The 27,015-nt window shown below is 47.5% G+C and overlaps 1 protein-coding gene across 1 annotated transcript in view; it reads left to right on the forward strand.

Moving 5' to 3' along the window:
• The first annotated feature begins 3,938 nt into the window (after window positions 1-3,938).
• The window catches only part of LOC137304522 (adhesion G protein-coupled receptor L3-like), a 44,152-nt gene continuing 21,075 nt past the window's right edge, over window positions 3,939-27,015 (forward strand). Inside the window, exons 1-5 of the mRNA XM_067973159.1 lie at window positions 3,939-4,150; window positions 9,005-9,094; window positions 18,890-18,960; window positions 23,181-23,364; window positions 25,962-26,084. Coding sequence (XP_067829260.1) covers window positions 4,120-4,150; window positions 9,005-9,094; window positions 18,890-18,960; window positions 23,181-23,364; window positions 25,962-26,084 — 499 coding nt within the window. The 5' untranslated portion in view covers window positions 3,939-4,119. The remainder of the gene's footprint in view (window positions 4,151-9,004; window positions 9,095-18,889; window positions 18,961-23,180; window positions 23,365-25,961; window positions 26,085-27,015) is intronic.

Below are 27,015 nucleotides of genomic sequence, written 5' to 3' on the forward strand. Positions count from 1 at the left end.
CTACAGAGACGTAAGAGAGATCTCCAACTCCAAAAGCGCGAACTGCACGTTAACACCTTCCTGTACATGAGTTATGTGTATGCCAAACGGCAGGGTATCTCTAGCTGTTGGGTGTGTTCCCACATTGCTATCCATTCCAAGGGAGGTATCCCTTTAAAGCCGATTCCCTTTATGTCCCATGAATCTGCGGAATGGGTCATTAGACGAAACAATTCGGGAAATGCGATAGGAACCCCGGAAACAATAGAATGGGCATCAGCGGGGTATAGTCTTAATGAGTTTAGAGGATGGTACCAGCCTAATTACAATCAAGCCCATAAGCCCCCGTTCTTGCTCTTGACCAATACGTCTAGACCAAACGGGACGATATGTTGGAATAAGAATGCCCCAAATAATGGCCCTTTTATGGGACATAGTGATTGCAGCACCACCCACTATTGGCTACCGCCCATAGTCAACCTGACTACCCAGGGCATGTTCCAGGGCCAGTGGGCCCCAACGCTTAATAAAACCAGTGGGTTGCTGTGGAATCACCTTGACTCTCACCCTCTTATATATAAGGCTAAAGATGGAAATTTAACTGCATATAATGGTACGTATTTCATATGCGGCCATAAGGCATACCCATGGTTGCCTCAGAACTGGATCGGGTCCTGTTATTTAGGATATGTAGTACCCCATGTTCATCACTTGCCTTCCCTAGCGGATCATCACCAGTATAGGTCTAAAAGGGAAATTACAGAAACGGAACGATATTTCGCTATTTTGTTCCCTGGGTATGGGGTAGCCAGGACAATTAAGGAAATTCGACAGATGGCTTCAGTATTAGAAGAAGTAGCTAATGACACCGCAGTAGCACTGAAGAATGTTAATGCAGAAATGATAGCCATTCGGACAATGGCCTTGCAGAATCGCATGGCTTTAGACTACCTGTTAGCCGCAAAAGGGGGAACCTGTGCACTGATTGGATCAGAATGCTGCACCTACATACCAGATAACTCAGAAAAGATAACTAATCTGGCTGAGCATATACAGAAAGCCGTAACAAAATTACACCAAACCCTGGGAGAAGGTTGGTTAGAATGGCTTCTCAGTGGCTCATGGGGATCGTACTTGATGCACGGATTAGTTATTCTAATTGTAGCAATACTTACTTTTGGCCTGATCGTTGCTTGCGTTAAAATCTGCTGTAAGGCAGCAATGGAACAAATTCGAGTATGAGACTCTGCTTAGGCAGAACTGATGAGTGAACAAGGGTTGGTTATCATTGAATGATAAAAGGGGGGAATGAGAATCCCTACGTGATCAGTTTTTGGTAAAATATTAAAATGCCTACGTGGCAAAGAAGCAGAATGCAAAATGGTTAGAAAGGGTTAATTAGTTAGTAACTGAGATTGATACAGGTGGCCTGGCCCTCCTGCTGGGCCATATGTTTGCTTAGTCAGCAGGCCTGCATTGTCTTATCAATGATAGGTCTTTGATGTGAGTCAAGGACTGGTCTGAATGTCTCCATGTTTATGGCAGATCAATATAGGTAACGAGCTTAGCCAAAGTTGAAAGACATTCCAGGTTGGGAGATAAGGAACAGAAGGAACAGGGAAGAACATTCCAAGTTGGAAGGTGAGGAAGTGTCCCCTTTGATGTCTAACAGCAGCATGATCAGCACATGGATTGTCTATGATTGGCCGGAAATAATGTAACCCCGCATGGCAACCTGTGCCCGGCTTATGATTGGTGTTGACTCTTGTGTTAATGATGTTCCAACCCCTATGGATTTGTATAAAGGTATGAGTCTTTGTTTTTGTCTTTGTCTCCTTATTCTGTTAGAATCGTTCGGATTCTCTCAGGAATCTGAATTGAAGCTACAGACTAAGATCTGCTATTAAAGTTGTTTGAACTTTACGGTGTACTCGAATCAGTTCTTGCTGAACCAGACCGAGGGGAAAGAATCCGGTTCGTCAGGGGGAGGCAAGAGGCCCTCCAGACACATACCTAAAAGGCAGTGGGAGGCAGCGGGGGACGAAGTCAATGCCAGGCACACAGCACCACGAGCATGGATGCAGTGCAGGAAGAAGTTCAATGTTTTGACACGAGTGGTCAAGGTGAGTGAGGTCAACTGTCAAGTGACATCTCCTACCAACTGCACCACCAGCCGCACACTACACCCCCCATCACCCACATACCAACAAACTCTTTCCATCAGTACTCAACTCTTCCAATCAGATGCTTCCTCTCACCCTCACACATTACCACTGTTGCAAGCCGCCCACCCACAACTCACAGGCCACACACACTGGCAGCTATTCAACCATGACAGGCACATCACCCAGACACACGTCCCGCTTTCTTGCAGGAGAAGGTGGCGCGTATCAGGAGGCAGCAAGTGGCCGTGGCATTTAGCCCCTCGAGCCTGTTCCACCATTCAATGAGATCACGGTGGACCTGTGACCTAACTCCATATACCCGCCTTAGCCCCATATCCCTTAATACCCTTGGTTCACAGAAATCTATCAGTCTCAGATTTAGAATTCACAAGTGAGCAGAAGATCGTTCCAAGCTTCTCCCACCCTTTGCATGTAGAAGCATTTCCTAACTTCACTCCTGCACCTCCTGGCTCTAAATGTTAGGCTATGTCCCCGCGTCCTAGTATTCAAGTCTAGGAGACCTCCAAAAACAAATACAAATGCATCGGCAGCCAGAAGCAGTAATCCAGCAACTGATCTGTAAATCCTGCATGGTCCCTTTAAATAGTGCTGGTGGGGGTCCTCCAGGCACTCTAAGACACGGTCAGATAGTTGGGGTTAAGACTGTGCTTTGAGTTGAGCGTTAGATCCAAAAATGGTGTCTATCACTTTAAATCAGCTTTGCACACTGATTGTACGCATTTTCTCCCCACTTTAAATGCTGCCGGCATTCGGTATTTGCGCATACCAAGATGGCGTCCGGTGCACGCCACGCTGGAAACGTGCCTGCGCAGTCATGACGCCATCTTGGATGTTCGGAAAGCTGCGCGGCGCCGAAACAAACGGGCGCTACACGGCCCAATTTCTAGCCCCTAGACTCTTACAACACAGGAGCAGGCCTTTCGGCCCATCGTGCCTGTGCCAGCTTTTTGAAAGAGCCATCCAATTAGCCCCACTCCCCAGCTTTTTCCCCATAACCTTGCAAACTAGCCCTCTTTAACTGTGCAATAGTGGGAAGGAAAAGGTATTTGAGGGCTATCGATAGGAAAAAGCACCGGTCGTTTACGGGCTCTGACCACGCCCCAACCAGGAGATACGAGGCCGGCCCGAAATTGGGCTTTGAGCCTCATTGACATTATTTGGGCGAGCTGGTGAAGCCCATCAGGCCTCCGTGGGCATGTTGCAGCGGCCTGAAGGTGAGTCCTGGGAGGGGGTGGAGCATCAATGACCGGGAGGGGCTTCTCCTGCTCCACAGGGACGACTTTAGAATTTAAACATTTTTAAAACAGGGCAGGCTCCATCTCCGCCCATTGGTATCCAATTTTAGCAAGGGGGCCTAAACTGGCATTAAGCCGCTCATTTCGATATGCAAGGGGCCTAACGCCTGATATAGGCGGCTACCAGAGATAGCTGAAAATAGTCCTTTGGGTGTGGGACGTTGGTTTGCAAAATTAAACCCAATTTCTACCCCTGAGAAACTGTTATAGTGCAGGTGGGATCTGCTTGGGGTGGGATTGATTATTTCCAGTGAGGTAACGCACCGCCTGTTTCATTTAGTGAAGACCCTCCCTTTGCGATTTCAAAAGAACACTGCCATAATAAAATGTGCCTCATCAATCATAGTTCCTCATAGATGCATTTCTGAGCCTGAATTCGTCATCACAGCACCTCCCCCTTTAACTCGATGCACTTTCTGAGGCAGAGTCGGAAGTGTCAGATCAGCAGGGCAAGAAACCTTAGCCACAATCAAGACTGTCTAATCTATAAAGGGAGGCAGTCAGTGACGGAAGAGCTGCCTGTGAGGGGCGTACATTGAGCAGTGCAGGTAACCGCAGTCCAAGAGCAGTGTGTGGCCATAATGTGAGAGAGGGCGTTGCTACTGCTCCCTACAAGACTTCTACTGTTTAATGTGAAGAGAGGACGATACTCTGTATTCATGGAATCCAGTCGATTCTCCTTCTTGCTCGGTAAGTTTGACAAGCCCTCATATACCAGATACAAAGTGAGATTGTTCAGCCTAACTCTCCTCTCCCTTTCTCCTCTCTAATTCTATTTATGAATTATAATTCCATTGGTTTCTCGCATCCATTTTTCATAATCCTCAGAGTTTTAACCATTCTACTTGATGCGTATCTGAGACTAGGTGAAAAGTGTCTCCTTGTGTTAATTATACTGATGTGGCCATGTGTGTTCTTGCCTTGTCAGTGCTTGTACCTCTGTGTAGAGATACCTGTACCTACCTCTCTAGTGGGCGAAGCCAATGTCAAATCAAGGACAGAAAGAGAAACAGAGAGGGAAAGAGAGATTCGATTAAGAGAGAGAGAGAGAAAAGAGACAGAAAGAAAAAGTAAAAAGGAAATTAAATTTTCAATTGAAAAAGAAATCTCTAACAATTGAAACCTGAAGGAATGAGATTCCATACTTGTAATATTTAATTTTCACTGCCGGCAGTAATTAATTCTTAAAAAAGGGAAATTAGACTGAACTTTCAGGGCGAGTTTTGTTCATAGTTCGGTGGTGGAGGCAGATTCAATTGTGGCCTTCAAAAGGGAACTGGATAAGTACTTGAAAGGAAAAAATTTGCAGGGTTTCAGGGATAGGGCGGGGGAATGGGAGTAGCTGGATTGCTCTTGCTTAGAGTCGGCGCGGACTCCGCCCGTCCTGAGAAATGGCTTCTCACTATTGTGGGGCAGTGCCTCAGTTTATATATCTTTCTGAAGCATGTTTGCTTGTGGTAGCTTAACAACATTAGTCCCATGGCGTCATCTGTCCAGGACACCCCCCCTCCCCACAGAATGCCCATTGTTTCAAACATCTTTATCCATTCTATGGTGTTAACTGTTGTCCATTCTATCTATCTTATGGTGTGGGGGGGGAACATGTCCTTCTCTTTCTCTGTATTTTGATTGTTCGGATGCAGATATTCAAGATGTCTCATCCTGTTTATGCCAATCATAAAAGTTACCTAATTATCTGAACAAAACTCCTGCAATTAACATAACAGGATTAGTCTGTGACCAGGTCCACTCCCACAAGGCAATCAAATCGCCCTCCATCTGATTACACATTGGTGTCCCTCTCAGCTCATTGCATAAATAAAAACCATCACCAAATGTGAAATCAAAGTTTCATTTATCAATGAATAAATGAAATTATGCAAACATAACAGAACTATTCACCCTTGTGCATTCCCCCAGTGACTATTGATCGTGTGCCTTTACCTATCCTAGTGCTCCTACGAGGTGCTTCCCTAGTGGCTGGAGCATGGGTGGTGGGAGGCTGCTGGCCTTCAATGGAGGAACGTCCAGATGGCCGTGGAGGACGACCTCGAGCAGCTCTGGGCCGGGAGGGCCCGGCTTCAGACTGCACCATCGCAGCATGGGCTGCAGCAGTCTGGCCTGGCTGGCCGATAGGCAACAACAGGGGCGGAGTGGCAGGGGTGTGAGCAGGAAGGTTGTAGTCCTGAGAGAGGACAGCAGGTCCGACTGCCATGGCGCCACTGCCACTCTCCTGGGGTGGCGCCTCAGCTCTCCTGGTGATCAGCTGGAGAACGGATTGCTGGAGTGCTGTGACACCCAGGAAGCCCCGTTCCACAGTGGTCTCCAGACCCATGATAGCAGCAGTCTGAGCTTCCCAGGCAGCCGTCTGAGCTCCAAAATGCAGCAGTGAGACCTTGGATGGCAGATGTTTGTGCTGCAATGGAAGCTGTGACATCAGTCATCAGACACTGCATCATGGTGGGTACAACGGGTGTGCTGATGGAGGTGACCACCCGTTCCATGTTGGAAAGGATGGGCTGCAAGCTCTGCGCAAAGTTGGTACTGGACTCTGCCATGCTCCTTCTCATTGTGCACAGGCGTTCTGGCAGGATTTCCAGTGCCCCAAGCATTTGGTGGGGTATGTCCATCAGCCGTCTTCTGTAGCCTGGCCCATCGAAGTCCTCATCTGACGCCTCTGCAACAGAATTAGTGAACGATCTTGCCCTCCGGCGAGCTGGCACCTGTGGTAGCCGCTCCCCCCGCCCTGTCTCCTGCGTACTTGTGCTCGGTGCCTCACCAAGTGCAGGTCCCTCCTCTAATCTAACCACTAAAGGACACGCAGTGTCAGTCTCTGAGCTTATGGAAGCAAGTAACCTCATGGCCCGGCATATTCCTCACTCCACCATTACCAACAAGCCAGAGGATCAACCTGGTTCAATGAGGAGTGTAGAAGAGCATGCCAGGAGCAGCACCAGGCTTACCTAAAAATGAGGTGCCAAACTGGTGAAGCTAAAACTCAGGACTACATGCATGCTAAACAGCAGAAGCAACATGCTATAGACAGAGCTAAGCGATTCCACAACCAACGGATCAGATCAAAGCTCTGCAGTCCTGCCATATCCAGTCATGATGGGAGGAGAAGTCTCTATAAACATCCCCATCCTCAATGATGCCGGAGTCCATGATATCAAGAAATGGCTGAGTGCACTGGATACAGCAAAGGCTATGGGCCCCGACAACATCCCGGCTGTAGTGCTGAAGTGACTCACCTCCTGACTCCCCAAAGCCTTTCCACCATCTACAAGGCACAAGTCAGGAGTGTGATGGAATACTGTCCACTTGCCTGGATGTGTGCAGCTCCAACAACACTCAAGAAGCTTGACACCATCCAGGACAAAGCAGCCTGCTTGATTGGCACCCCATCCACCACCCTAAACATTCACTCCCTTCACCACCGGCGCACAGTGGCTGCAGTGTGCACCATCCACAGGATGCACTGCAGCAACTCGCCAAGGCTTCATCGACAGCACCTCCCAAACCTGTGACTTTTACCACCTAGAAGGACAAGAGCAGCAGGCACATGGGAACAACACCACCTGCACGTTCCCCTTCAAGTCACACACCATCCCGACTTGGAAATATATCTCCGTTCCTTCATCGTCGCTGGGTCAAAATCCTGGAACTCCCTTCCTAACAGCACTGTGGGAGAACCTTCACCACACGGACTGCAGCGGTTCAAGAAGGCGGCTCACCACCACCTTCTCAAGGGCAATTAGGGATGGGCAATAAATGCTGGCCTCGCCAGCGACGCCCACATCCCATGAACGAATAAAAAAAAAGTGACAGATTGAGTGACGGTGTGGCTTCAGTGTCCTCCTCCTGCTCCTCCTCGGACGGTACCACCACGTGTTCTTGGGTATCTGCAATGACAAAGGGAAACAGGTTGAGTCGTGGAGTGGGGAGAGGAGCAAGTAAGCCCTGCGTGCTGACAGCATCTGCAGCACGTGAGTCAGAAAAGATTATGGGTGGAGGGAGATGTGGAAAAGGAGAAGGAGCATTAGATATGCAGAGACCCCCTTCATCGGAACCTCCAGCCCGGCATGTTGTGACGGCTGCAGCAATGGCCCGCCCAATGATCCGAAGCACCGTCTCCTCTGGGGTGGGTGAGGACGTGTAAATGTGCCCGTCCACCCTCAGGTCTTTCCTGCTGCCAGTTGTTACGCGCCACCTTCTCCTGCAAGACAGAGGACAATGTGTCAGTGAGTATCCTGCAATGTGTGTGGGTGATGTTCCTGTCGTGGTCGAATAGCTGCCAGTTTGTGTGACCTATGAGTGGTGGTTGTGTGGCCTGCAAGTGTGGTACTATGTGCGGGTGAGATGCAGCATGTCGAGTGTAGCATTGCGTATGGATGGCAGCGTTTGTTGGTGAGTGGGTGACGGGGAGTGTGATGCGTGGAGCAGTTGGTAGCATGTGCCACTTGACACCTGCGTTCACTCACCTTGACCACTCGTGTCAAATCATTGAACTTATTTCGGCACTGCATCCATGTGCATAGTGCGATGCTCCTGGTGTTGACTTCCTGCGCCACAGCCTGCCAATGCCTGCGGAGCTGTAGTCTGGAAGGTCTCCGGCCACCCTGCGGGTACATGTTGGCCCTCCTTTCGCCACCCCTTCCACCAGGGCCTCCAGAGCAACATCGGAGAAGCGTGAAGCCCTCTCTCGTACAGGTCCTGCTATCCTCATGGCCATCTTTCCCTTCTCCAAGTAAGTTGTGTACCTGCCATTTGAAATGTGCACCTGCACCTTTGGGAGGTGCAGGCTGCTGATGACGTGCGCTGTGCACGGCCCATTTCCAACTTCCTCATTCTCCAGTGCAGCCTCTCAGCAGCGCGGGTAGCGCTGGCTGCATGGAGATTTCATGATAAGTAGCAGGCAGCACAAAGTTCACGTGCCTGCATTGGGGCCATCGGAGCCTCACGCTGCCCCCGCCCGAAAACGGCCCTTAACGAACTTTCCCCCCTTCGTCTTCAATGTGCCTGTTTCACATTTTTATTGTCTCTGCAATATTCCCAATCACTTTGCCTGATGACTTGGTGTCGGGCATATTATTTCCTGTGGAACGCTGGCTCCCTTTGCGTTCTCACAGGCCCGAGGCTTTTTAGCCAAGTGTCTGAAGCTTTGCAGGATGGGATACATGATTATGATTTGGTCTGGAAATCGTATTTCTTGCAGAGGAGAAGGTGCGAAGATTGTTGATTTCAGCACAGTGAGACAGCAGGGACCAGGACCAGGACCAGGACCAGGACATCAAGCTCTCTACAGTTTGGCACAACAGAGAGTGGCAGAGAGTGCCGACATTGATGATGTGCGGCAATGGAAGAAGTCACAATGGTCCAACATTCCATGGCCTTCTGCGACTGGGTGGAGAGGGAATTTTACTTGCCATCTGAGCTGGGAACATCAGGGGTACAATTTGCTTCTCAGCGCCCTCAATATAAAGTTACTCTTTAATAAATGATTACTCAGGTGCCATTTTTCTAAGGTTCTTTCTTTTCTTCCAGTGATGTTTCTCTGCAAACTTGGAGATCAATGTAAAGCTTCTACTGAGGCCTTCAATCCCGAATGCAAAGAATCTAATGGAAATTGTACAGGTAAGGCCTGGTCTATAAACCACAGATTTTGACAAAAAATACTCTTTAGTGTTCCATCCTTCATATATGTAAGAATGATACCGGGACTTAGAGGGTTAAATGATGAGGACAGGTTACATAAACTTGGCTTGTATTCGCTTGAGTTTAGAAGATTGAGGGGTGATCTGATTGAAGTGTTTAAAATGTTGAATGGATTCGATAGGGTAGATACGGAGAAATTATTTCCTCATTGGGGGAATCAAGAACAAAGCAATCGTAAAATTAGAGCCAGGCCATTTAGGAGGGAAATCAGGAAGCAGTTTTTCACACAAAGGGTAGTGGAAATCTGGAACTCTTTCCCCCAAAAAGCTATCAAGACTGAGATCGCTAGATTTTTGTTCGGTAAGGGCATCAAGGGATAAGGATCTAAGGTGAGAAAATGGAGTTGAGGTCCAGATCAACCATGATCTAATTGAATGGTGGAGCAGGCTCGAAGGGCTGAATGGCCTGTAACTTCTGTTCTCAAAGGATGTATAAGGTAGAAGGTTATCAGCTGAAGCACAGAGCGCATTGAGAACCGAGTGGGAACTTGATAATTTGGTGAGAGGGGGACATGAGGCGTAGAGGGGGAAGGACAGTGAACAAGAGAGGAGGAGCTCTGAGAAACACGGAATAAAAGGATAGATTAATCGGGGTAAGTAAACAGGAAGTAAATTAATAATAATCGAGTATCTAAACGGAGTTTAGTAAAAAAAAAGGCTTCTAACTATAATGGCTGGGCAGCTGAGACCCATTGCCTGCAATTCATGCTCCATGTGAGAACTTCAGGACCCTTCACGTGTCCTGGACGGCCACATGTGCAGGAAATGCCTCCAGTTGCTCGAGCTCAAGCTGAGGGTTTCTGAGCTTGAGGGGGGGGCTGGAGACCCTGCAGAGCATAAGGGAGGCTGAAAGTATCCTGGATCATACGTTCCAGGAGGTGGTCACCCCGCAGTCACAAATAGTTCAGGATAGCAAGTGGGCGGCCGCCCGATAGGCTAGGAAGAGGCAGGCAGGCAGTGCAGGAATCTTCTGGGTGTGTGGCACTCTCAAACCAGTATTCAGCGTTGGATACCAGTGAGGGCGACGACACCTCGAAGGAGTGCAGTCCTGAGCGTGGCACCGTGGGGCAAAGGACTGCACGGGGGTGGGGGGCACAGTGAAGTGGAGAAATGCAGTAGTCACAGGGGATTCGATAGTCAGGGGGGACAGACAGGCGTTTCTGTGACCGTTGACGTGAGTCCCGCACGGTGTGTTGCCTCCCTGGTGCCAGGGTAAAGAACATCACTGAGAGGGTGCAGAACATTCTTCAGGGGGAAGGAGAATAGCCAGAAGTCGTGGTGCCAACCAAAAAGGAAAGGGATAAGGTCCTGCGGCTAGAGTTTCAGGAGCCAGGGAGGAAGTTAAAAAGCAGGACCTCAAAGGTACTAATCTCTGGATTACTCCCAGTGCCACGCGCTAGTGAGTATAGAAATAGGAAGATAAGGCAGGTTAATACATGGCTAGAAACATGGTGCAAGAGGGAGGACTTCAGATTCTTGGGTCATTGGGACCAGTTCTAGGGCAGGAGGGACCTGTTCAAGATGGGCTCAACAATGCTGGGACCAATGTCCTCACGGAGAGGTTTACTAGTGAGGTGGGGGAGGGTTTAAACTAATTTGGCAGGGGGATGGGTACCAGGATGTAGCATTAGAAAGGAGAAACAAGGCGCACAAAGGATTGGGAGAGGCAGATAGCACTAGAGTAAGAAATAGTACAGTATTAGGTGGGATCAGACTGAGAGAGAATAGGAGAAGGTCTAAGATAGGTTCAGAGTGCACGTGTGCAAACGCAGGAAGTGTGGTAAATAAGGTCGCTGAGCTGCAGGCGTAAATAACCACATGGGAATATGATGTCGGGGTGATAACGGAGACCTGGCTCAAAAAAGGACAGGATTGGTTACCAAATATTCCTGGATACAAGGTGTTCAGGAAAGATAGTGAAGGAAAAAAAGGAGGGGGGTGGTGGCAGTATTGATTAAGGAGAATATTGCAGTGCTGGAGAGAGAAGATGTCCTGGAGGGGTCAAGGACAGAATCTATTTGGTTAGAGTTAAGAAGCAATAAAGGTGCCATTACACTACTGGGTGTATTCTATAGGCCACCAATTAATGGGAAGGATATAGAGGAGCAAATTTGCAGGGAAATTACAGAGAGATGCAAGAACCATAGAGTGGGATAGTAATAGTGTAAAGGGCAAAGAGGGGGAGGAATTTCTTAAGTGTGTGCAGGAGAACTTTCTTGATCAGTATGTTTCCGGCCCAACGAGGAAGGAGGCATCGCTGGATCTGGTTCTGGGGAATGAGGCGGGTCAATTGGAGCAAGTGTCAGTGGGGGAACATTTAGGGAACAGTGATCATAATATCATAAGGTTTAGTTTAGTTATGGAAAAGAACAAGGAGCAATCTAGAGTAAAAATACACAATTGGAGGAGGGCCAATTACAGTGGGTTGAGAACGGATCTGGCCCGGGTAAATTGGAATCAAAGATTGGCAGGCAAAACTGTAATCGAACAATGGGCAGCCTTTAAAGAGGAGATGGTTTGGGTACAGTTTAGGTACATTCCCACGAAGGGAAAAGGGAGGGCAACCAAAGCCAGAGCTCCCTGGATGGTGAAAGAGATAGCGAGTAAGATGAAGCAGAAAAAGTTGGCGTATGACAAATACCAGGTTGATAATACAAGTGAGAACCAGGCTGAATATAGAAAGTACAAAACGGAAGTGTAAAAGGAAATAAGAGAGGCAAACAGAGAGTATGAGAGTAGACTGGTGGCTAACCTAAAAGGGAATCTAAAAGTCTTCTATCGGCATATAAATAGTAAACGTGTAGTAAGAGGAGGGGTGGAGCCTATTAGAGACCAAAAAGGAGATCTTCGCATGGAGGCAGAGGAACTAAATTAATACTTTGCATCTGTCTTTAACAAGGAAGAAGATGCTGCCAAAGTCACAGTAAAAGAGGAGGTAGTTGAGATACTGGATGGACTAAAAATTGATAAAGAGGAGGTACTAAAAAGTCTGGCTATACTTAAAGTCATACTTAAGGTCAGGATGGGATGCATCCTAGGTTGCTGAGGGAAGTAAGGGGGGAAATTGTGGAGGTACTGGCCATAATCTTCCAAACATCCGTAGATACGGGGGTGGTGCCAGAGGACTGGAGAATTGCAAATGTTACACCCTTGTTCAAAAAAGGGTGTAAGGATAAACCCAGCAACTATAGGCCAGTCAGTTTAACCTTGGTGGCGGGGAAGCTTTTAGAAACGATAATCCGGGACAGAATTAATAGTCACTTGGACAAGTGTGGATTAATAAAGGAAAGCCAGCACAGATTTGTTAAAGGCAAATCGTGTTTAACTAACTTGATTGAGTTTTTTGATGAGGTAGCAGAGAGGGTTGATGAGGGCAATGCGGTTGATGTGGTGTATATGGACTTTCAAAATGCGTTTGATAAAGTGCCGCATAATAGGCTTGTCATCAAAATTGAAGCCCATGGAATAAAGGGGGCAGTGGCAGCACGGATACAAAATTGGCTAAGTGACAGGATACAGAGAGTAGTGGTGAACAGTTGTTTTTCAGACTGGAGGGAGGTATACAGTGGTGTTCCCCAGGGGTCAGTACTGGGACCACTGCTTTTCTTGATATATATTAATGACTTGGACTTGGGTGTACAGGGCACAATTTCAAAATTTGCAGATGACACAAAACTTGGAAGTGTTGTAAACAATGAGGAGGATAGTAATAGACTTCAAGGTGACCTAGACAGGCTGGTGGAATGGGGGGGACACATGGCAGATGAAATTTAATGCAGAGAAGTGCGAAGTGATACATTTTGGCAGGAAGAACGAAGAGAGACAATATAAACTAAACGCTACAATTCTAAAGGGGGTGCAGGAACAGAGCGATCTGGGGGTATATGTGCACAAATCTTTGAAGGCGGCAGGACAGGTTGAGAAAACAGTTAAAAAAGCATACGTGATCCTGGGCTTTATAAATAGAGACATAGAGTATAAAAGCAAGGAAGTCATGATGAACCTTTATAAAACACTGGTTCGGCCACAACTGGAGTATTGTGTCCAATTCTGGGCACCGCACTTTAGGAAGGATGTGAAGGCCTTAGAGAGGGTGCAGAAAAGATTTGTTAGAATGTATCCAGGGATGAAGGTCTTCGGTTACGTGGATAGACTGGAGAAGCTGGGATTGTTCTCCTTAGAGCAGAGAAGGTTGAGGAGAGATTTGACGGAAGTGTTCAAAATCATGAAGGGTTTAGATAAAGTAAATAGAGAGAAACTGTTCCCATTGGCGGAAGTGTTGAGAACCAGAGGACACAGATTTAAGGTGATTGGCAAAAGAACCAAAGGCGACATGAGGAAAAACTTTTTTACACAGCGAGTAGTTATGATCTGGAATGCACTGCCTGAAAGGGTGGTGGAGGCAGATTCAATTGTGGCTTCCAAAAAGGAATTGGATAAATGCTTGAGGGAAATAAGGGGAAAGTGCGCAGGAATGGGACTAACTGGATTGCTCTTACGAAGGGCTGCCACGGGCTCGATGGGCCGAATGGCCTCCTCCTGTGCTGTAATCATTCTATGATTCTACGATTCTACGTTCCTATGAACTAATGCTGGGCGGAAAATGCAAATCTTGCAATTGGGGCCCATTCAAAAAATAAGATCCAGTGTAAGGTGGCATTGATATAGAGGGTGGCACAGAGGAATAGTCAGACAGACAGTGCTATTTTGGTCTGAGATACCTGTCACCCTCAAGACACAAATTGGTGGATCTTGGGTTAAATTCTTTATATTGACTTTAGCTTTTAAGGTAGTTTCTGTTAGCAATGTTCGGTTAGGGGTAAAAGGGATTCCAGTCAGACAGTGTTTTAGCTGACAAGGAGAGGCCACAAAGCTGTCTCTGTTAGCTCTGGCCTTGAAAAGGCACCTTCCATAGATCTAGAAAGCTAGGGAGTGAGTCATGTTAGTGAGTCCACTACCCTTTGTGTGAAGAAGTGACTTCCTGACATCACCCCTGAACGGCCGAACTCTAATTTTAAGGTCATGCCCCCTTGTTCTGGACTCTCCCCCCCGGCGGAAATAGTTTCACTCCATCTACCCTATCAAATCCTTTAATCATCTTAAACACCTCAATTAGATCACCCCTTAATTTTCTATACTCAAGGGAATACAAGCCTAGTCTATGCAACCTGTCCTCATAATTTAAGCCTTTTAGCCCAGGTATCATTCTGCCCTGCATCCCCCCCTCCAAAGCCAATATATCACTTGACCGTCCTACCTTCTCTTCTGATGTCAGCATAGGGGGTATTTGGAAGAAATGCCCCCCCTCACCTTCTGTTGCTGTACCGGGCCTTGTGTCGATATTGCGAATTGCACGGTACCACATGTAGGTGTGACAAGGAGCAGTTAAGGGGCAGTGGTCAGAATAACATTGCAGTTCCCATTAGAAGACCATCTATTGGCAGGACAGGTAATAGTGACAGGACGGGATTGTCATTTAACACTGGAATTCCCATTAGAATATCACCTTGTGCTGTGACAGATAATAGTTACAGGTAAATGTTGAGATTTTAACACTGAAGCTCCCATAGGAAATGTTTACATAGCAGTTTTCAATGGAGTATCTGCCCTACATAGAATTTTTAATATAACATCGATAGATGATGGAGTGAAATGCTATACCCCTAACACATGATTCCTGTTGAGGCCTGTGAATGATTTCATTTTATTATTATGTATCTAGTAAGAAGAAAGAACATGGGCGTGATTTTAAACCCCAAGAACGGGTGGGTTGGGGGCGAGATGGAGTTGAAAATAGTTATTTTTTTTGGGTCGCAACCGCAAAATGTTTGGACTTTTCATTCCCAGTGGGAAGCCTGTACTTTTACACGCTGACGTTATACCTGGACATAAAACTGGGTTGCGGTTGCAACCCAAATGATCAGGCTTGGGGGCCACAGTGGATTTATTCTTCATCTGAGGAGGAGGCCCGTCACCATCCGCGGCAGGCACTGCGTGCCGTTCTGGGAGTTGCAGGTGTGCAAGACAGAAGTGCGCCACAAGGACCTGGAGAAGAGAAGGGGGGGGTTGCCAACGCAGGGGCCGAGGCCGCAGGAGGCACTACCCACGTGAGAGGGTCTACAGGCAGAGGCTGAGCTTCCCGGGCCTCTCTGAGGAGCAGTGCCTGAGGCTGAGATTGATTCATCAGATGGTCGCAGATCGCACCAGGTGTTGCCGAACTAGCTCAGTTGGGAGAGCGTTAGATTAATGATCTAAAGGACTGCTCAAGTCGCGGGTTTGACCCCCTTCTGGATAAGATGGTATTTTAGGGGAATCAAGGAATATGTGGATCAGGCGGGAAAGTGGAGTTGAGGTCGAAGATCAGCCATGATCTGATTGAATGGCGGAGCAGGCTCGAGGGGCCATATGGACTAATTCTTATGTTCTAGACATCTGCATGCTCCTTCATGCAGTGCTGCTCCCGACTGGGCCTGGTGACCACACATTGCCCGTCGCACTCAAAGTCACCACCGCCCTCAATTTCTTCACCTCCAGATCCCTCCAAGGCGCCAACGGTGACATCACCAGAGTCTCTCAGTCGTCTGCACGTAAGTATATATGACAGGTCATGGATGGCTTGTTTGACAGGCCATCTGACTGCGTCAACTTCCCCTGCGATGACATCAGCCAGACTGAGAGGGCAGTGGGTTTCCACTCTCTGGCTGGTTTCCCACGGGGGCAGGGAGCAATTGATTGGACACACGTAGCAATCCGAGGACCTCCACATGAACCAGGACTGTTCATCAACCAAAAGGGATATCAGTCCACCAATGCACAGCTGGTTTGTGACTAATGGAGGAGGTTTCTGCAGGTGTGTGCCAGATTCCCTGGCAGCTGCCATGGTTCCTTCATTTTTCATGAGTCCAACATCCCGGCTCTCTTCCACACACAAGACAAGGGCTGGTTCCTTGGAGACAAAGGATACCCCCTGAAGACGTGGCTCATGACACCCATGAGAAGCTCCACCAGCGAGGCACAGCAGCAGGTACAACGACAGTCACATCACCACCAGGTCTGTCATTGAACAAGCCATAGGAATGCTGAAGACGTCCTTCAGGTGCCTGGATCGATCTGGGGGAGTTCTTCAGTACTCACCAGCGAGGGTGTACAGAATAATAGCCGTGTGTTGCGTCCTGCACAACATCGCTCAGCAGAGAGGGTTACAGGTGGAGGAGCTCGAAAGCGCTCGTGAAGCATCCGCATCTGTCAGCAACATTGAAGAGGAGGATGATGATGAGAAGGAGGATGAAGATGGGGATCCCATCACAAGAGCAGCAGCACACATGGCTGCTCGTGATGCCCAGGATTCACTCATATCTAACAGGTTCTCATAATGAGATCTGCAAATTTGAAGATAGTGAACTACTCAGGTCCCCTGGAACAACCACCAACACCAGCCCCTCTTTCCCCTTCCATTTGCACAAAACATTCATACAGTCACTCATATACCCATGGCTGGCATCATGTCCTGTCGTTCATGATGAAGCACATGAAAGGGCACTTTCACAAAAGGGACTCAAGAATGGACAAAATGTGGCAGTGGTGGTGAGAATTATAACATTTAATGTGCATTTAGCAAAAAACAAATATAAATGAAAAGCACGACATTCTGTCAGACACCCTTGTGCATACCCTTGGTGATGACAAAACCTTGGCCTTCCTCTTCCTAGTGCTTCTACATGGTGCATCCCCTATGGCTTCAGCAGAGGTAGTGGCAAGACTGACTGCCGAGATGCTTTGGGCCCACGACCTCTGGGTTTTGGAGCCCTTGAGGGCCCCGCCAAAGACTGCTCCACCTGCACCTGTGCAGGGGCAGACTCGGCCACCTGGAGAGGATGCAGTGTTGCGGGTACTGGTTGGGGGGAGGCAACATGTGAGAGGTGGGAGCGCTTTGAGTGGAGTCCCCACTTCCATGTCCCCTTTCGCTATCATCCCTCTCTTGGGCCAGCGCAGCATCACTCCCACCACTCCACTGGACAGCAGGCTGGTGAGCAGATGTGCTGGTTTCTAAGGCCATGGCTGAAGTTTCTGTCTGCCTGTTTAAGACGGCAGACATGTTGGCATCCAGAGTCTGCGCGGTTGTTCTCATGTCCTGCCTGGGCTCATTTGAGAGCCGTGCTTGAAGCTCAATGTTGGCGGCCACTCTCCCCATCGATGACATTCCTGCTCTTACCTTCGACACCAATCCACTAGCGGTGGACTTGGACTCCTCCATCTGATCCGCTATTGTGGGGCACTCTCAATGATGCCCGCTGGTGTTCAGCATCTGTGTCCAGCTGAGCAGAGCTTGGAGAGGAGTTCGCTCCCCGATGCGGACTCTCCACAGCTGCCCCTGCCACCAGCGTCTGCTCGTGCTCACTTTGTGAATTGTGAATCATCAGGTGAAAACCCAACTATGCGTCTAACAGGACCCACCGAAGTGCCAGTATCTGCACTGGTGCGTTATCGAAGAAGTTACAATCTTTCCAATGAGCATACTGAGGTCAATCATTGATAACGTCAATTCATCAGGTCCTTTTTTTAAATTCATTCATGGGATGTGGGCGTCACTGGCAAGGCCAGCAATTATTGCCCATCCCAAATGTGTGTGAAGGATGTTAAAGTTCTGTCACGTTTGCGGGTTGCCAGTCTCACCATCTCCGACGGCCAGGCATGCCAACTGTGCGACTTATTTCCAATGCCTCCTCCTCCGCTTCTGTCAAGTGTACCATTTGTGGTGGCCCCTCTCCATTTCTACTCCTCGCCCTTGAATTTTGCGTTCTCTTCTCCTATAAAGGGGAGAAAGAACAGACGTGCGAGTGAGTGAAGGTGACGGGGTCACCCGATGGCTACGTTGATTTGGGTGAGGCTGACAATGAAGCAGATGCATCAGGGGGTGACTATCAGACAGATTCATCACATTGCATCAGGATTGGGGTGAGTGGGAGTGGTGGGTTCACAAATGGGGAGGTGCATAGAAAGTGAAGGTAAGTTGATGATGAGACTTAACTGGGTGTGAGGAGAGATGTGATGGAGCAGGCTTGGCAAGGCAGAGTGAGAGAGGAGGTTGGGGGAGGGAGGGTTCTTTTCACAGGATGTGGGTGAATCACCAAAAGCGCTCATGTTTTCTGAACAGGTTAGGTCATTGAATCACTTCCTGCATTGCAGCTACACACTTGCCACCATGCTCCTGCTGCTAATCTCCTCTGATATCTCCAGCCACGCCTTCTTGGTGGCAGAAGCAGGGCGATTCCACCTATCAGCCGGGTGTAGGACTTCCCTCCTGCTCCTGACACCAGCCGGAAGCAACTCAAGGGAGGAGTCGCAGCAACGGGGTGCTGCCTGCGCCCGATGATGCTGCATTTGGTCATGGGCCTCCTTTCTCCTTCGGAATCCATGGTTGCACTGTCCCTTTCAATACTCCAGTCTCCAGCACGTCATTTGGGTGAGCTTGGAGACGCGAAACCCGGCAGTGAAATTAAGAGCTTTCAATTCAGTCGCGATTGCTCAAATTGACACTTAAAAAAAATCTTTCCGGGTTTCCCACGCGACTATTCGCCCACCCATTGACTTCCCACCGCCATGTTAAAATCATGCCCGGTGACCTCGCCAGCAAAGCCCGTATCCCCAGAATTAATTTTTAAAAATGTTTTTGGAGGTATCATTTTGACACTCATCTCTGCCTTCATTACCCTAGGCTGCGAAACGTACTGCGTCAATAGCCTGATGGAAGGTGGTGATTACAATGCTTCAGTGTCTGACCATATGGTAAGTGGTTCAGATTTTTCCGATTTACAGTCCAGCACAGCCCAAGTTGAGGTTGTTACAAACTTCGGGTCTGCCTTTGATAACCTCTTGGGTTCAACAGTGCTGCCGATTCCCATAAATAGTCCCTGCATCTTACGTTCAGGAGTCTGCCCGTATTGTTCAAAGTCGGACGCGGACCGTTGGATGATTAATCTCTTTCGCACGGACAGGCATGTTATTCCATATAATATACATTGTATTATTCTGTTAGTAAAGGAAGCGACTTTCATAACCGTAGGACGTCCCAAAGCTCTTTACAGCCAATGAAGTACTTTTGAAGAGTAGTCACTGTTGTAATGTAGGAAACACGGCAGCCAATTTGCGCACAGCAAGATCCCACAAACAGCAATGTGATAATGACCAGATAATCTGTTTTGTTGGTTGAGGGATAAATAGCTCCTAAGTCTGCTGCTAAAGGCTCATGACAATTAAGGAGAGGCTTTAATTCAATTTATATACGAGTCTAGGCATTAATCTCCTCAGAAACTCATACGGCGGCCATCTTTCAATCATCTTTGCCTGCCCTCAGGAGTATTAGAACTTGTGCATTGGAGGACAGCTCCATTATATGGATAGCAGTGTGGCAATGACCAGATAATCTGTTTTAGTGATGTTGGTTGAGGGATGAATATTGGCTGGGACATTGGGGAGAACTCCCCTGCTCTTCTTCGAATTAGAGCCATGAGATCTTTTACGTCCACCTGAGAGGGCAGATGGGGCCTCGATTTAGCCTCTCATCTGAAAGGCGGCACCTCCGACAGTGCAGCACTGGGAGTGTCAGTCGAGATTATGTGCTCAAAAAGTGAGTGAGTAAAGTGAGGCAGCGCCTCTTTAAAGACAGCAAATTTAATAGTAAAGAAAAGACGACAGGTGGAGGTTAGTTAAGAGGGTGCCGCTGTTAAGTAAACCCTGGTGTGTTCATGCAGATATCAGTTAAGAGACGGTAGAGGTGTTAGTCGGGTATTTTATTGTTCTTGGAGAGTTCCTTTTTTTAATACTTTTCTTTGAAGCGTGATACAGAAATTTAAGCGTGACACTTGAGATGTGATGGAGAAGTGTGACGAACAGGAAGATTTTATACGTAGTGTTGCCCTTCCCATGGTTGTCCATGTCCTGCACTGTGCATTTTCTATCATTCCCCTTGCCAGCAATCCTTCCCACAATACAAGCATGTCCATTGACATGTCTTTCTTTTCCCATCCCTTACATGACGCCGTATCAGAGGATATGCTGTTTTCTAACACTAAGGATACAACCAACAAAGTGCGATAAAGAACGTGTTACGGGAAGGAAGTGTAGCTCACTCACAGGAAGTTTGGTTGCTATTTTTGACTGCTGAGGCACAATCTCGCCCCTGAGTCAGAAGTTCGTGGGTTCAAGTCCCGCTCCGAGACTTGAGCACAAAATGCACAAACCTCCCATGAGTGGGTCTCACCGCCTTCCCATAACACATTCTTCATCGCACTTTGCTGATTGCAATTTTCCAAGTGGAGGGCTCTAAAAACGTCGTTTCCCCAGTCCGACCCCATTGAACCCGCATTTCCAGTTTGGGGTTATTTTGCGTGGAGCAGAAGCCTGCCAGATGTCCGTGACTTCCTGCGTGCCCGCAATGGGGCAGGAAGTTCAGGTGCTACTGCCGACCTGAAAGGCATTTGTACCCTGTTTGGTTTTTGGTCAAATTGCTGTATTTGTTACGGTTTTGTCCTGGGTGGTCTGGCGGTATTTGCGACTGTTTTTGGGAAGAAATCGACAGTACAGCAGGAAGTTCAGGAGAGGGAGGAAGTCCTATTTCTCCGCCATGGCCGAAAGGTACACAAGGCTGTGGGCAAAAGAGTATGGGAGGAGGTGGCTGATGGAGCGAATGCCAGCAACACTGGACAGAGGACTTGGTCGCAGTGTTGAAAAAAATTCAATGATTTCACCAGGAAGGACAAGGTAGGCAGATACATATGTGTGTCTTCTCCATGCTCTGCAGAAGCTAACAGGAGTGTGATCTCTTATGCTTTCCTTTGCAATCCCTCCTTCTCAGGGTTGTCCATGTCCTCCGCTATCCCCTTGCCCAGAATTCCTTCCTACAATACAAGCATGCCCAGGGCAGTCCACTGACATGCCTTCTTTTGCCCATCCCCTACATGATGCACATCTCTGTCTTCATTATGTTTACACAGTCCATCGGGTCGATGTCATTCAACACAATGCAACCTTTACCCTGTTTCGATCCGAGGCGAAGGCAGTGCACAATAGGCAAGAGCGGTTCCCAGTGAGAGCAAGTCGCTTTCAATCCATTACCCCTCCCCACTTGCGATGTAGGCCCTGCAAATTCAAGACCTACGTAAATATGTCATCCTGTACCTACGCCCTACTTCCTGCTTCCCTGCTTCTTCGGCAGCATCGCCCAAACCTGCATCCTCCACCATCTAGAAGGACGAGGGCAGCAGATGCATTGGATGTGAGTGAGATTAGAAAACGTTTCTACACACAAAGGGTGGTAGAAGTTTGGAACTCTCTTCCGCAAACGGCAATTGATACTAGCTCAATTGCTAAATTTAAATCTGAGATAGATAGCTTTTGGGCAACCAAAGGTATTAAGGGGTATGGGCCAAAGGCAATTATATGGAGTTAGATCACAGATCAGCCATGATCTTATCAAATGGCGGAGCAGGCACGAGGGGCTGAATGGCCTACTCCTGTTCCTATATTCCTATGTTCCTATAACACCATCACCTCCAAGTTCCCCTCCGAGCCACACACACCATCCCGACTTGGACATATATCGGCCGTTCCTTCATCGTCATTGGGTCAAAATCCTGGAACTCCCAACCGAACAGCACAGTGGGAGCACCTTCACCACATGGACTGCAGCGGTTCAAGAAGAAGGCCCATCACCACCTTCTCAAGGGGCAACTAGGGATGGGCAATAAATGCCGGCCTTGCCATCGATGCCCATATCCTGAGAATGAATGAAGAAACTACCAGTGAAGGTTCCGCAGTACTAATGATGCATTTATATAGGAAGTCACTATTATAAATGCAGACATTGGAATTTGTAACGGAAATTTAAAAATAGCGACACTTTAAATTGGGGCCAAATTATATCAGCGCACCCTGGTCCAATTATACCTGGCCCTCTACTTCACATGAAGATTATACTTGCTCTTAACCACCCATTGGCAACATTGTGGGAATTCCATTAGTGAATTATTAAACTTTTACTAATACACTGAGGAGTCATGAATTGCATTTTATTGGCTATTTGAGACACTGCAATGCAATTTCTTTTTAAATTCACTCTCGGGATGTGGGCGTCATTGGCAAGGCCGCCATTTATTGTCCATCCCCCGTTGGCGATGGGCCTTCTTCTTGAGCCACTGCATTGGTAGTGGTTTAATAGAGCGGAGTGGCCAGGTCAGAGGGCAGTTAGCCACATTGCTCACACTGTGTGGGGATGGAGTTACATATAGGCCAGACCAGATCAGGTAAGAATACCAGATTTCCTTCCCTAAAGGACTTTTGCATCTCTCTGTAATTTCCCTGCAAATTTGCTCCTCTATCTCCTTCCCACTAGTTGGTGGCCTATAGAATACACCCAGCAGTGAAATGGCACCTTTATTGTTTCTTAAGTTTAACCAAATTGATTCTGTCCTTGACCCCTCCAGGATATCCTCTCTCTCCAGCACTGCAATATTCTCTTTAATCAATTCTGCCACCCCCCTCCTTTCTTCCCTTCCCTGTCTTCCCTGAACACCTTGTATCCAGGAATATTTAGTACCCAATCCTGCCCTTTTTTGAGCCAGGTCTCTGTTATCGCTATGGCATCATATTCCCATGTGGCTATGTGCGCCTGCAGCTCACCAACCTTGTTTACCACACTTCGTGCATTCACACACATGCACTGTAAACCAATCTTAGACTTTCTTGTACTCTCTCTTAGTCTGGTCCCATCTACTACCATGCTATTTCTTGATCTAGTGCTATCTATCTCTCCCAATCCTTTGTGCACTTTTCTTATCCTTTCTAACGCTTAATCCTGGTGCCCATCTCCCTGTCAAATTAGTTTAAACCCCTCCACCCCACAGCACTTATGAACCTCCCCTCAATGCACTATTGTACCCCCTACCATTAAATTGAAGCAATAGTTTAAAATTAACCCCTTTTTTCCCATGTTTAATCTGTTGTTGCAGTGCACGCCTATATGCCGGATACGTGACAGTCTTGAAAATCTACTGAGACCATTTCCACGAGCGAGACGCAACAACAGATGTGAGAAGATCACAGAGTTCCTGACTGACACAGAAAGCACTCTGATGTCTTCAGTTGAAATTTCATCAACTCGAAGAGAGGAACGAATATTAATGGCTGATTTTGGTAATATCAGAGAAAGTCGTAAAATTAGAGTGATGATAGTATTCAAAGACCAGTCGACAGTCGTTGTACCAGACACTTGTAACTGTGTCACAGAGTCAGCTGTGGCTTGATGGTATCACTATTGCCTTTGCAATTGAAGGTTGTAGGTTCAAGTCCCACTCCAGAGTCTTGAGCAGAAAATCCAGGCTGACACACCAGTGCAGTACTGAGGGAGTGCTGCACTGTTGGCAGTGCCACCTTTCAGCTGATGCCTTGTTGAACCGAGGCCCTCTCTGGTGGATGTGAAAAATCTCATGGTGCTATTTTGAAGAAGAGCAGGGGATTTGTCCCTGGTGCCCTGGCCAATGTTTATCCCTCGCCCAGCATCAATAGAAAAACAGATGAGCTGACCATTATCACATTGCTGTTTGTGGGACCTTGCTGCCTTTCCTACATTACAACAGTAACTACACTTCAAAAAAGTACTTAATTGCTGCAAAGCTTTTTGGGACGCCCTACGGTTGTGAAAGGCGCTATATAAATGCAAGGCTCTCTTTTTCTTTTAACCTATTTGAGGTCGGAGGAGGTTTTTGTTCAGAAAATGATGGATAGAAATGACATTCTAGAGTTTAGAGAGTAAGTTGCACTAAGGTCCCACAACAACACAGACTAGGCCAGGGAAAGGGGAGGTCAGCCAAGGCTTGCTGTCTCGTGATCCCTTTTGGACAGTTTGCATATGTGGGTGTCGACTGAGGGACAGATGCAGACTTCACTGTGATGCCCCTATGGTTGACAACATTCATTCTCTCAGCTCACACATGACGAATAACCAAACAGAGTTGTACCCCGGAAGGAATCATTGCCTTCAGAAGAGGAGGATAGAAAATAAAATCATTCAAGTAAAAATATTTATTTGACTATCATTAGAAGAAAGAAAGACTTGCATTTATATAGCGCCTTTCACGACCTCAGGACATCCCAAAGTGCTTTATAGCCAATTTAGTACTTTTTTGAAGTGTAGTCACTGCTGTAATGCAGGAAACGCAGCAAAGATCCCACAAACAGCAATGTGATACTGACCCGCTAATCTGTTTTTAGGTGTAGGTTGAGGGATAAATATTGACCAGGACACCGGGGAAAACTCCCCTGCTCTTCTTCAAAAGAGTGCAATGGGACCTTTAGCAACAACCTGAGAGAGCAGACAGGGCCTCAGTTTAACGCCTCATCCAAAAGATGGCACCTCCGACAGTGCAGCACTCCCCCAGTACTGTACTGGAGTGTCAGCCTTGATTTTGTGCTCAAGCCCCAGGAGTGGGACTTGAACCCATAACCTTCTGAGGTAACAGAGAGGGTAGATGAGGGAAAGGCAGTTGATGTTGTGTATATGGACTTTCAAAAGGCCTTTGATAAAATGCCGCACGGTAGGCTTATCATCAAGATTGCGGCCCTTGGAATAAAGGGGGCAGTAGCAAAATGTTACAGAATTGGCTAAGGGACAGGAAACAGAGAGTAGTGGTGACCGGTTGTTTTTCGGACTGGAGGGAGGTATACAGTGGTGTTCCCCAGGGGTCATTGCTGGGACCACTGCTTTTGTTCATATATATTAAAGACTTGGACTTGGGTGTACAGGGCACAATTTCCAAATTTGCAGATGACACAAAACTTGGAAGGGTAGTGAACAGTGAGGAGGATAGTGTTAGACATCAGGAGGATATAGACAAGCCGGTGGCATGGGTGGACACGTGGCAGATGAAATTTAACGCAGAGAAATGCGAAGTGATACATTTTGGTAGGAAGAACGAGGAGAGGCAATATAAACTAGAGGGCACAACAATCGTCAAAGGTGGCAGGGCAGGTTGAGAAACTGGTTAAAAAAGCATACAGGATCCTGGGCTTTATAAATAGAGGCATAGAGTACAAAAATATGGAAGTCATGATGAACCTTTATAAAACACTGTTTCGGCCACAACAGGAGTATTGTGTCCAATTCTGGGCACTGCACTTCAGGAAAGATGTGAAGGCCTTAGAAATGGTGCAGAAGAGATTTACTAGAATGATTCCAGGGATGAGGGACTTTAGTTACGTGGATAGACTGGAGAAGCTGGGGTTGTTCTCCTTGGAACAGAGAAGGTTGCGAGGAGATTTGATAGAGGTATTCAAATTCATGAAGGGTCTGGACAGAGTAGATAGAGAGAAACTGTTCCCATTGGCGGAAGGGTCAAAGACCAGAGGACATAGATTTAAGGTGATTGGCAAAAGAACCAAAGGTGACATGAGGAAAAACTTTTTTACACAGCGAGTAGTTAGGATCTGGAATGTACTGCCTGAGGGGTGGTGGAGGCAGATTCAATCATGGCCTTCAAAAGGGAACTGGATAAGTACTTGAAAGGAAAAAAATTGCAGGGCTACAGGGAAAGGGCGGGGGAGTGGGACTAGCTGGATTGCTCTTGCATTGAGCTGGCGCAGACCCGATGGGCTGAATGGCCTCCTTCCGTGCTGTAATCTTTCTATGATTCAGAGGCAAGAGTGCTACCAACTGAGTCAAGGCTGACACCATTAAAATATGTGTATAAACTATCCAGCAGAACTTAAGTATGATTCATCTCTTGCATTTTTAGAACTTGAAATACGACGTCTCCCAGAAAAGAAAGCTCGAAGACGTCATTCAGAACCATTAATATTATCCGCAATGGGAAACACCATGGAAGTTGATTCAACTGCATTTACAAGAATGGAATCTGGTACAGTATCGCTGTTTACTGCTGCAATAAATGATCATCATTTTATTATGCTTTTGATTGACACACTGCAATGTCACACTGTAATGCAAACAAACTAAGATATTCTCTGAGACAGTGCTGCTCATGGTACTAGGGACCATGGGACCATTTTCAAATTCTTATCCTTGTTTTCAAATCCCTCCATGGCCTCACGCCCTCCCTATCTCTGTGATCTCCTCCAGCCCTTCACCCCACCGAGATCTCTGGGCTCCTCCAATTCTGGCCTCTTGCGCATCTTCGATTTTAATTGCTCCACCAATGACGTCTGTCTAGGCCCTAAGCTCTGGAATTCCCTCCCTGAACCTCTCTACCTCTCTCTCCTCCTTTGGGAAGCTCCTTAAAACATACCTCTGTGACCACCTATCCTAACATCTCCTTAAGTAGCTTGATGTCAAATTTTGTTTGAGAACCGCTCCTGTGAAGCGCCTTGGGACGATTTACTATGTTAAAGGTGCTTTATAAATGCAAGTTGTTGTTGCTGTTGCAATTGTTGGTCTATCTTCCCTTCTGCTATGGCTCTCAGCTGGGAAATATTGCCTGAGTTTCCATTCGGTGATCTTTCCTCTCCTTCCCTTTGCCGTCCAGTGAGACAAAGCCCACAGAACGTCATCAGGAAGTCTGACTACCGCAGCAAGCAAAAAGGCGTAAAACTGCGGAGACTGTAGGCTGGAAATTGCACAAAAGTTCTGCAGGGAAAAATGCTGAAGTTCCAGTGTGGAGGGGGGAGGATTGGAAAACAAGGCGGAACCCGGACTCACAAAGCCAAGTGAAACGTGAGGTGGAGCTCGTTCAGCCTGTCCATTGACAGCGGGCAGCAATTTGAGGGCATGCCTGGGGTTGTTCATGGAATACTCCGGGGGACCTCACACGCTGATTCCCCCAATAAACCCAG

Source organism: Heptranchias perlo, chromosome 37 (assembly GCF_035084215.1).
Source record: "Heptranchias perlo isolate sHepPer1 chromosome 37, sHepPer1.hap1, whole genome shotgun sequence".
Lineage (NCBI taxonomy): Eukaryota > Metazoa > Chordata > Chondrichthyes > Hexanchiformes > Hexanchidae > Heptranchias > Heptranchias perlo.